This window comes from Lycium barbarum, chromosome 4 (assembly GCF_019175385.1).
Source record: "Lycium barbarum isolate Lr01 chromosome 4, ASM1917538v2, whole genome shotgun sequence".
Classification (NCBI taxonomy): Eukaryota; Viridiplantae; Streptophyta; class Magnoliopsida; order Solanales; family Solanaceae; genus Lycium; species Lycium barbarum.
The window spans coordinates 142,848,543-142,860,363 of NC_083340.1; the positions used below are offsets into that span (position 1 = coordinate 142,848,543).

General features: G+C 35.9%; 2 protein-coding genes and 1 pseudogene across 3 annotated transcripts; 1 reads left to right on the forward strand and 2 right to left on the reverse strand.

Annotated features, from left to right (window-relative positions):
* LOC132638760 (RNA-binding protein involved in heterochromatin assembly dri1-like) lies at positions 1 to 1,825 on the reverse strand. Of its 2 annotated transcripts, none has more exons than XM_060355536.1 (4): positions 1,671 to 1,825; positions 529 to 861; positions 309 to 379; positions 1 to 206 (listed from the first exon to the last, which is right to left on the reverse strand). In XM_060355536.1, the coding sequence occupies exons 2-4, from the start codon at positions 843 to 845 to the stop codon at positions 184 to 186; spliced, it is 411 nt and encodes a 136-aa protein (XP_060211519.1). In that variant the 5' UTR covers positions 846 to 861; positions 1,671 to 1,825; the 3' UTR covers positions 1 to 183. The 2 variants fall into 2 exon arrangements, with proteins under 2 accessions (XP_060211519.1, XP_060211520.1); XM_060355537.1 differs by having other exon boundaries at positions 1,666 to 1,753.
* A 5,481-nt stretch (positions 1,826 to 7,306) lies between these two features.
* On the forward strand, positions 7,307 to 10,365 carry LOC132636746 (pentatricopeptide repeat-containing protein At1g08070, chloroplastic-like; annotated as a pseudogene).
* Positions 10,366 to 10,442: 77 nt separating this feature from the next.
* On the reverse strand, positions 10,443 to 11,569 carry LOC132636747 (early nodulin-93-like). Its single transcript, XM_060353761.1, has 3 exons — positions 11,416 to 11,569; positions 11,248 to 11,309; positions 10,443 to 10,839 (listed from the first exon to the last, which is right to left on the reverse strand). The coding sequence occupies exons 1-3, from the start codon at positions 11,483 to 11,485 to the stop codon at positions 10,684 to 10,686; spliced, it is 288 nt and encodes a 95-aa protein (XP_060209744.1). The 5' UTR covers positions 11,486 to 11,569; the 3' UTR covers positions 10,443 to 10,683.
* Between the last annotated feature and the right edge of the window lie 252 nt (positions 11,570 to 11,821).

Consider the following 11,821-nt stretch of genomic DNA (forward strand, 5'->3'; position numbering starts at 1 on the left):
AATGCAAAATGTCAAGGGATTTCATTCATTAGAACACTTGCACAGTTACAATGCAGTTCGAAATTAAACCCTTCTTTGAGAAACTAATCTAAAGAAAGAAGAAAAGAAAAACTAAAAGCATGTGAGAACAGAAGGGCCTTTGAAGGTTAAATCTTAAATAAAAACTTAGTGTCGCTGCATCCCTCAATACAACTCACTTTCTCTTCCTGAAAAACAGAGAAATGAACAACATGTTAGTAAATGAAAAATGGTGTCCGAAAGTAAAATGTCGACTATGCAGTACCAAAATCACATAGAAGAGGGCTCACCAAAATCCCTAGGTGTCTTGCATTTATAGCATTCTGGTCTACTGGCATAGTTGTGCATACCACATCCTATTCTGTCGATCAAGAAGGAAGTTATGTCAACTAAATATAGAGGACTTCTAGTACTTTTTATTTTTATTTTCAGTTTCTTTATATAATATTGGAATGGGGTGAGCTCAAATGGAGCGATATGGACAATGAGGATTCATATAAGCAGAATAACCTGTTGCAAATCCAATCACCACTCTTCCAACCAGGAAGAGCACTTGCATCATATCCATAACCTGCCCCAATACCATAATAATCACTTTTTGAGGCACCACATCGATGGCAGCTTGTTCTGCTTGCATAGTTGTGAGAACCACAGTTCATGGCACTGCAATACCAGTCTCCGGCCATGACTTCTGTTTTGTTTAGTCCGTACATGGCAACATCAGCCGGTGTTGCATATTTAGGGCAGCTGCATCGTTGGCATGCGTCTCGTTTCTTGAAGTTTAAGTGCTGGCATGCAGCACACATCCAATCTCCTTCCCTGCTCATTTTCTGTCTGAGAAATCTGAAAGTGATCATGAAAAACTATGTGAACAAATTTGCATAGGGAAGCAAAATATGCTGTGGTAAGAGGCATGTGCAACAATCATTAGATCTTATTGGTTATACATAGGAGTGGCAAACGGGTGGGTCAGATCGGTTATGGAAGGGTAAAAAACGGGTTAAATAGAAACGGATAAATATCAGACCCGCCCATCTTTAACAAGGATAAAAAATGGGTTACCGACGGAGAATATGGATGTCCATATTATCCATGGTTTCAGGAATAGTCAAGTGAGTACACTAGCTAAAATCCAAAATAAGCTTAAACGAAAGCAAGAACACATGGAAAATAACAAGCAGACAAATGGGTATTGATAATATGGATATACATATTATCCATCTGGATATCCATATTTTTAGTGGATAATATATATATATTTTTAGTGCAACAGGTTGATCCAATTTTAAAAAGTCAGTTATCCAACTCATGTCTAATGGATTGGATTGGATCGGATCGTTACTTGTTTTTTTAAACCATTTTGCCACCCCTAGTTATACATCTTTGAGTCCTCATTCTTTAAAATGATAAGTTAACAAGATATACTGTCTATATGCAAGAACTGCATTGCTTTCCCATGAACAGGCATTTCATTTTAGAAAGAAATTTCTGGGCACATAAATCTTGTATTGAAGGCCTAATTTTTTTGAAGAACTTTGCATTAAAGACAGTGCTTTGTTTTTTGTGTGTAGAAGCTGTAAGAAGAGGAATTTACGTCCAATAAGAGATAATGAAACGAACTACTCAAGGATAAACAATTATCAATACCTTACCTAAAAAATGAAGTATTTGAAGAAATGAGCTTCTCAGCTACAAGTAAACTTGAAGCTCAAGAAATGGTTTGCTGGAGGTGGTAATTTTGATGAATGGTTTGAGGAGGTTTATATAGTTGGAAGACCTCACTATTGGGGCCCAAAAGTTTTCTTTTTGATCTGTTATGAGCTTTAGACGGTTTCCTTAAATGGGATCCACAAGATATCGCAAATTTCTTAAAAAAGAATTGGATAAACCTCCTATTTCTTTCCTTCTTGATTGTAGAGGTATGGCTCTCAAAAGTTATCAGCTGTCAAATTCATGCATGTGAAGCACTATTTCTTGCAAAAACTCAATAATGCCCCTCCTTACCTGTTCCAGGTCCATTATTCTACTGAGAAGTGCCTCTCAAAATATATTCTTTGTTCTGTATCCATTTCTAGTAGGTGTTATGAGGGGAAGATGCTATATGAAAGGTGGGGTAATTTCACCGTGTGCCCTTGCTAAGATCGATGACCCCTCGAGATGATATGGATTCACACGCTTACTCATTAGATGAACGTGTGTAATCCACATTGCCGATGCAAGCAACTGTTTGACACGAAGGCTAATGTCGTTCAGGTGGAAAATGGTCTAGGTTCCAAAAGGGCAAAAACTGTAACAAGTTTACCACCGAGGAATCAATTCCCTCATAATGCATAAGGTAAGTTCTATTCTTCTTTTGTGTTATATTCTTAATAATAATTCAAAAGTGAACTAAAGTGGACTTCTTTTTATCTCCTGTTCTGTCATGTCTATGTTTACTTGTCTATTTTGACAAAACAAGTTTTACAGCTCTTAATTACATTTAGGCCCTTTTCTCAATTTGGATAACATAATATGCTGATTAATTTTCCTTTGGAAAACACCATCGCTCTAGATATTATTATATTAGTCCTTAGTTTCACCAAGTAGATTGCCAAGAATATAAAAAGTATTTATCGATACAGACAGATGATACATGAATTCAGAACAAAATGTGGGAGTTATATTATTCCTGACCGCGTTGAATGTATCAACTTGAAGAGAAATACCTCTTTCATGACAGGTACCTGAGATAAATTATTTAATGATCATCACATGGCGTTTATCTTTGTTTTTCATCAGTAACGAAATCATCGACATTCTCTTAAGATTCTGAAAGTGATGCATTGTAAAAGACTTGAATTATATGAATTTGATGCCCTGTAAAATTGAAGATGACAAAAGTGAAAAAGTTAACCATCTTTGACCAGAGTCAATATAGTGATCACTGATATCTAGCTTTTCAGAAAAGGAACAGAAGTATTAGGTTATACTACAAAAAGAAATTCTACTGTGTGTTTAGAGAATGTTTACTGCTGTATCTCTGAGAATAGTAATACCAAATTGCAATTTTCTTTTAGTGATACTCCCTTACTAAAGGGACAGTTGATTATGCATTCATGTTATAACAAATTTAGCTAAGGTTCTAACTTGGCGATTGTTCCAATCTGTTGTCAATTGGTAATAATATTCAAGCAATAAACACAAATAGTAACAAAAACAAAAAAACAAGTCTCTTATACAAAAACAAAATATGGTGTTCATATTGGAGAAAATCAAGAGTAATGTGATATTGACCATGAGTTAAAATCGTTTGACCAATTATCGGGGCCACAAATGCTGACATGGCTACAGCAGCTGATTCCACCTAAGCGGAAAAGCTCGCGTGTTGACATAGGGTTTGATAAGGAGGAATCCTAATCACCATTTTTAACCAGACAGTGTGAATATTCTGGATAAGGAAACCTCAGACAAAGCTCCATACTTTATTCTTTATATGTGATCATTCTGCAAAGGGGCCCAATCCTCCTCAATAATACTTGCCAGAATCTATATCCTAACGGCAATTATAAATATAGCCGTTGCTTTTAAATTTCGCATATTCCTATTGTGCTGTCAGAAGGTAAGTTTTTAGCTAGTGCTACTTTTGCTAATAGTGCTTAATTAAGATATATTCTTCTTATCTATACAAGTGAGTTATTTGAAAACCGAAAGAAGAGAAAAGGAAATAACTCGTCCAGTAATAAATGATATCGATGATAGTGACGATAAAATTCAAGAAGAATGATTGTAGATGCCCTGGCCCCCTCTGGATGTGTTCATTATCGCCATAAGAAAGCAATAGAATGGTTTTAGCTGGGGTTCTCCACTACTTTTAGCAAGATTTTATCTTTGAAAAAGGACTTGACACTCCTAAATCTCATCAGAATAAAGGACCTAAAGATTGATTGATATTGGTTCTAAATAAATTCACTAGTGGTGGTTAAAAAAAAAGAATCACAGAAAGCCAGAAAAATCATTTTGGTTAGCCCTTTGGTAGTGTCCAGTGTCCACTATGACTTGTTTTCTTGTTGGTCTTCAACATCAAAATAACCATATAGGAATGAGTTCAGTTGGATATTTTGGTCATTGTATCCAATAATCGAGTCGCTCGACCAAAACACCATTTCAAAAAAGTAACTCACTGATCAACTCTCAAGCAATGCAGCATCAAGTAGCCATAGCTGCAAGAAATCAGGGTACTAGGCAGAGGCAGATTCAGAATTTAAATTTGACGGTTTTAACCTTAATGCTTAACACTGAGCAATTTAATATTTATTGAAATTTAATATGCTCTGTGTTGAAAAAACTTGGATTCAGTTGAACACATTGACTATATACTCCATCCGCCTCTGGGTCACTGCCAGGGGCTTTTTGTCTTTTGACTTCTTGCAGATGCTCAACAATCTTTGGTTATAGGTGGCAAGCAAGTCTCATCTAGTTATTCTTCTGAACATTCCTCAATCTAATCTCAACTACTAATTATTGCCTCATTTATCTCAAAAGCCAACCGACAGATCTCTTTAAATGCCCTTCTATCTTCTATAGACACTACAACATAAGGCATCTATAGCTACGGAATATAAGCTATGAATTTAAAAGCCGTAGCTATTACCTAGTAATAACCACAAAAATTCAAATTTTATGTCTATTTACAAAATTGTAAAATTTCTTAGCCACGAAAATTAAATTGACAAAGCTAATTCCATATTTTTGCTATAATTGCTAATAATCGTGGCAATAAATACTTAAATAGCTACAACTTTATTGCTACAATAAAATTTTGTAGCTGATCATAAGTTTTTGCCACGACATAAAGGTCATCGTAGCAATAACAGCCTTTTAGCCACAAAAATGATTTGAAATAAAATATTGTAGCTAAATAAATATATTGCTTCAAGTTATAAAAATGATTTGAAATAAAAAATTGTGGCTAAAGTGTTTAGCCACGGAAAATTTTATGTTTAGCTACGATGCATTTTGTAGCAATATATGCCTTGTGTTGTAGTGAGAGGCGGATGCAGCCTTAGGGCAATGGATTCATCTGAACCCTCTATTTTCGACAGGGAGCTTGAAGATCACTACATTTTCAACAAATGTTAAATCTAAACGCACAATTTCAAAAGTATAATGAGTTCGGTGCTAAAAACCTTAAAAGTTGAAAACATCAAGTTTAAATTATGAATCCGCCTTTGAACATCTATATTGTTCGTCTTATGTTTCTGCCATGATACGAAAGAGAACAACAATTTTTGTTCAAGGTTCTTAGCATGCAAGAGTAATCCTTTTGCAAAAGCATTTATGGTTTTTTCCCTCTAAGATTAGGACCTGAAAACTTCAGGTTGTTCTTCGCCCTATCCAAATATGTTACCGCACCAGTGTGGGATCCTCCAAAAATGCACTGCTTTAGGAGGATCTGACACTCACCTAACAACATTTTGAAGATTTTGAGCAACATAGTCAGAATGATAACCAAGGATCTCTAGAATACATAAACAAAGGAATCTATAATACATTTAGTTTCTTGGTTTTCATCATTCTTCAACTTACAAATTGCACCTCTGTGACGAATATGATAAAGCTTGTCATCCAGTCAAACCTGTTAATAGTGACTAGTACTTTATTTTGTAGCATAAGCCATACCAATTGTCCCACAAGCAAAAGATTGCATTACCCTGTTGGATGTATAGTTCCAATGGTAGTTATATCTCCACTTACCATACAGAACCTGGAACAAATATAACAAATGTTTAGTCAAATACTTTGTAACAGACCAACATCTGTGTAGCAGGACTACTTTTGAGCCAATTGCAAAAGGCTGCAGCTTGGCAAAACCAGAATATATTCTTAAAGACACCTGCATCTATATTCTTTCTGAGCCTACTGAACAAACTCCCATAATGTTCATGCATAGGTTGCATACATAAGAAAACATCCATTTTTAGGACGGTGAATTAAACACAAGTTGTTAGACCTCTACCAAACCCTAAGGGTCGTTTGGTTGGAAACAAGTTATCCCAGGATAAAATCATGAGTTAAATTATTTTAGGATTAGTCATTCCACCCTCTCACAGGGATAAAATAACACTACAATCTCGGAATAACTAATCCCCAGATTAATTATACCATGATTTTATTCCAACCAAACATAGAATAAACGCATCTTAAATTTAATCCCGAGATTAATTATCCCTTATCCCTCAAGTCTCACACCTCCAAGGAAAATTCATTCTTTTTTTTCTTAAAGCAAAAGAGTGAGAAAAAAGAACCCTTTATGCAGTTGTTCTTTTTTGTGAAAAATAAATAAATACTAACAACCATTAACCACATTTGAGAACTTATGTCATCCACACCGTCGATGCTTTTTCTTCCAATTTATCTGTTACTCCCTCATATTCTATTGTTTTTTGTTGTCCTTAACTGATTGAGCATTAAGATACCTTCACATCTTTTTTCTTCTAGGACTTCACTCGCCAAAAAAGATTGTTGACTTTTTAAGATATTTCTCCTCATCCGCCTGCCTAAGCTGTAACACGGAGGGTTCTTTGCTCTTGGTCCGCCTCCCCTAAGTGGGACAAGACAATGAATGGGGTAAATATTATGCAAGGGCGGATGCAGCTATGGAGTACCAGGTTCATCTGAATGGGTACTTTCGACGCGGAACATAATTTTATGAGTAAAATTTCACCAAAATTGCAATAAACAGTACATATGAACCCATAATTTCGATAAACCTTAAAAGCTGAACCCATAAATTGTAAAAACTGAATCTGTCTCTGCCTGTATTTGCACCAAGTGCGGGTAAGTTTTTTTGGGGGCCAAATTTTAATCCCCTTCTCCAAAGGGCAAATGGTCAAATTTACACTCCAAGTATGTTTTATAATTTAAATTTGCCCTTCATTAAAGTTTGGAATTAAATTTGCCCTCTCCGTTAGGATATTTGATACATTTGCCCTTTAATAGATGAAAGTCCACATCACACCAAAAAAATAGCTTGGATCCACATCAGATCCATGTAGACAACTCATACTCAACTCAATAAACCCATAACTCGACACGTATCCCCATCCCATAAATATTCTTTCAACCCTACTTCTTTACTGAACTATAAATTAGTAGCAGCGAAATCCAAAATTGACATGGTTATATTTCAACTTCAAGTCCTCAATTAGTGTTCTTCAATGGAAATCAATTATTCCAAGAATTCTTCTCCTCACTATGTTAATTTTTTTGGTCAAGAGCTGCAAGTGGAGACTAGGAATGAAGGCATTACAAAGCCACCAACTTTGGTTCAGTTCTAGCAAGTTGACTAACTTTATCTTTGACTGCATATACCTCAACTTCATATTGTGCTATAAACAAGAAGCATAAATGAGAGGGCTATGCACGAAAACAAAGACACTAAACATAACCAACGTGATTTCCCTCTCTTTCTGGGGGAAAAAAAAAAAAAAAACTAAGGTTGAAAGAATATTTATGGGATGGGATACATGTCGGGTTATGGGTTTATTGGATTGGGTATGAGTTGCCTACGTGGATCTGATGTGAACCCAACGTGGCTATTTTTTTGATGTGGACTTCCATCCTTGGGCAAATATATCAAGTATACTAACGGGAAAGACAAATTTGATCTCAAACTTTAACGGACGATAAATTTAAACTATAAACTATACTGAAAGGTAAATTTGATCCTTCGGCCTTCTCCAAATGATATCAATTTAGCTTGTAGTATCAAAATTGCAACACAAGACAATGACACTCTCTTTGTCCAACCCCTCAACTACACCTATCACTATACCCCACTTTTTCCCAAACTCAAATCCCCCTTACAAACTCATCCAAACACACCCTTCTTTTTCCCTCTTATCCAAATGCAAAAACATGAAAGACCTCAAACAAGTGCATTCACACTTCATCAAATTTGGTTTACACAATACCTAATTTCCCTAAGCAAACTAGTTCAATTTTGTGCAACTAATTCATATGGTGACTAAGTTGCGCGAAATCTTCACTTTCAATGCCGCACCGTGTCGGATTTTTCAAAAATACTCTACTTTTGGAGAATCTGGCACACACTCGTTGACATTTTTTTAAGAGTCCGAGCAACGTAGACTTCTCATATGCTTTATCAATCTTTAATACTACTGAAACCCTAATCGCATTATGTGAAAATAATGGATACCCAAATGGGGAAAATGATTCATGGACATGCTTTTAAGGTTGGTTTGATGAATGATGTTTATGTACATGCTTCACTTATTAATATGTATGCTCAAACTGGTGAAATGGATGATGCTATGTTAGTGTTTGATAAAAGTTCTCACAGAGATGCTGTGTCTTTGACGGTGTTGATTAATGGGAATGCGTTGAAGGGCTGTATCGATGATGCTCGTCAACTGTTTGATGAAATGCCTGTGAGAGATGTTGTTTCGTGGAATGCGATGATTTCAGGGTATGCTCAGATGGGTTGGTTCGAGGAGGCGTTAGCGTTGTTTGAGGAGATGAGAATTGTGGATGTAACACCTTCGGTGAGCACGTTGTTGAGTGTTCTCTCTGCTTGTGCTCGTGCAGGTGAACTTAAATTGGGGAATTGGGTTCGGTCGTGGATTGATGATCATGGTCTTGGTTCGAATGTTCGTCTTGTTAATGAACTTATTGATATGTTCGCGAAATGTGGAGATCTTAAGACGGCAAGGATGTTATTTGAGGATTTAGAGGAGAAAGATCTCGTGTCATGGATTGTTATGATTGGGGGTTATACACATACGAGCAATTATAAAGAACCGTTGATTGTTTTTCATCGAATGCAGCAGGAAAATATGGATCCTAATGATGTTACTTTGTTGAGCATTTTTCCAGCTTGTGCTCATTTAGGTGCTCTAGATCGTGGCTTGTGGATACATGCCTATTGACAAGCATTATCAACACTTACACTTCTCTGTGGACTAGTCTGATAAATATGTATGCAAAATGTGGAGCCATTGCAGCAGCAAAACAAGTCTTTCAAGGAATGAAAACTAAAACTTTAGCTTCTTATAATGTGATGATCTCAGGGCTAGCAGTGCATGGAGGTGCTTATGAAGCTCTGGGGCTTTTCAAGAAAATGACAGGGGAAGGAATGAAGCCAGATGACATAATGTTCGTTAGTGTTTTAACTGCGTGTAATCACGCTGGTTTAGTGGATCTTGGTCGAGAATATTTTAATACCTTGATCCAAAGTTACAAGTATAAACCAAAATTGCAGCATTAAGATGTATGATTGATCTTCTAGGACGAACAGGGAAGTTCGATGAAGCAATGGCTATGATAGAAAGCATGGTCGTGAAATCCGATAGTGCAATATGAGGTTCCTTGCTAGGGTCTTGTAGAATCCACAAGAATGTTGAGTTGGGTGAATATGCTGCCAAGAACCTATTTGAATTGGACCCTGACAATCCTGGTGCTTATGTGCTCTTATCCAACATCTATGCAGGTGCTGGAAAATGGGACAAAGTAGCATTGATAAGAACTTTTTTAAATGATCAGGGAATGAAGGAAGTTCCTGGCTGTACCTCCATTGAGGTTGATAGAGTAGTCCAAGAGTTTCTTGTTAGTGATATAAAACATCCACAAAGCGATGAAATATACAAAATGCTGGATGAAGTTCATAGGCTACTTGAAATGGCTAACCATTTTCGAGATACATCAGAGGTACATTATGAAATGGATTAGGAGTTGAAGGAAGGAAAGTTAAGTCAACATAGCGAGAAGTCGGTGAGTGCCTTTGGATTGATCAGCACAACAACTCTTAGGATTGTTAAGAATCTTAAGAGTGTGTGGCAATTGTCACGAAGCAATGAAGCTGATATCGAAGATACTTAATAGGGAAATCATTGCAAGAGATAGGAATCGGTTTCACCATTTCAAGGATGGTTCTTGCTCATGCATGGACTATTGGTGAACTATATAGTTTCAGTGTACTATAAGTATATCTAAAGAAAAGTCTCTCATTTGAAACATTATCAATTATAAGTCATGTTTGGAGTTTGCCAAAAAATTTGGAGTGACGAAGTTATTAGGGATTTCTCTCCAGTGTTGTTAAGATGCTCCAGTCTTTGGTTGACGCTATAAAGATCAACCGAGTGATGGTTCAGTTTATTGTCATAATCCTTTCATTATCCTTTCATTGTACTATCAGTATTTTTGGAAAGCAAAGGATAACAGCTTATATAGGTTCTACTTCTATAAGCTGAGAAAATAACTTGAAGTTGCTGATTGTCCTTTATGTTGATCATTAAAATGGACATAAATTTTTGGTACATATATACTTCTTCGTAAACTTTCTTGATGGATTCAAACACTGCAAGAGTGGTTGGTAATCTTTCAAAAAGATATTGTAGTCATGAAATGGTCATAAAGCTAATGCACTGTTGGAGAAAAGCCAACTAACTTCATTGTATTCACCACAATAGATGTTCTTGTTGGTAATACATAGACAAAATTACATTATTATTATTTTTGTGATCTATCCCCAGGGGATCAATAGAGGTTTCTACTTAACTGGTCTCTTATCAATCCCATTGTACTTAAACTAGGGGATTACAGTAATGTTAATATATCATATTAATACTTAGTGCTAAAAGGGTTTAGTGATTCATTAATTGTTGAGGCTTAGCCTTGTTTGAAGGAGTTTTGCCTTGCTGTTTTCAGAATGGTCTTGTCTGCTACAATAAAATATGTCATCCCAGCAGCTGTGGAGACAATAAGAGCTTTAGCAGTTGGATTTAGATTGGCTCTTGCCCAAGGTAGCATCTTCCCACAAGCAAACTGCATATTTCATCAAATTTTGAAACATTAGAACACAAGAATATATTGAGTGTATTGAGAGTTCGATGCAACGAAAAAATATTTTTCTGGAAAATGTTCTTTTCTGGCAGTTGGTAAACATTTTCCAAACAACAACAACAACAACATACCCAATGTAATTTCTCAAGTGGGGTCTGAGGAGGGTAGACCTTACCCCGGCCTTGAGAGGTAAACATTTTCCAAACAAAAGGAAAATGATACCTTACTTTTGGGGCGAAAATCATTTCTTTCACGGTTATATAACTCTTTAACTTCAACTTACTTCTTTATTTAAGACGACATAATTATCAATCTTTAATACTGCATTGCATAAAACACACCCTAAATCTTGAAAAATACTGAAATAGATATTAGATAGTGTAGCCTTACAGTTGGAATGGCAGTAGCAACAGATGCAACAACAGCTGCTTTTGCTCCTGCAACTACTCCTTCTGCATTTACAATCAAATTAAAAAACATTCATCAGATAATCATGTTAATGGAAAAAATCCTAGTGGGAATTTTCTTTTTTATTGAGGTACAAGCAATACAAAGTACCATGAGAACAACGCTTAGCCATGGCTAGTTTTTGGTCCACTGAAGCCAAACTCACATTCTTGGCCGCCATTTTAGTTTTGTATCAAAAAAAATAGGACAGTAAATATATGATGCTTTGCAAGAATTGATGAGTTTGTGAGTGAAGTAAGAATGAATATTTATAGGCATTTCAATTTTCGGGTGGTGGAGTTTGGACTAAAGTGTTTGATGGTTTTGGCTATTTCCAACGTCCCAGTCACTTGTTTTTTATTTGGACAAAAGTGTTTGATGGATTTTTTTTCAGTTTTGCTAGTATTATAAAATAAGTAGTGTATTTGCAGGTTACCAGGTTCTTGTTGTGGTCAGTTCATTTGATTTTTGTTTGTCGGTACATGAACTTGACTGAATTATCTAAAATCTAAGGTTT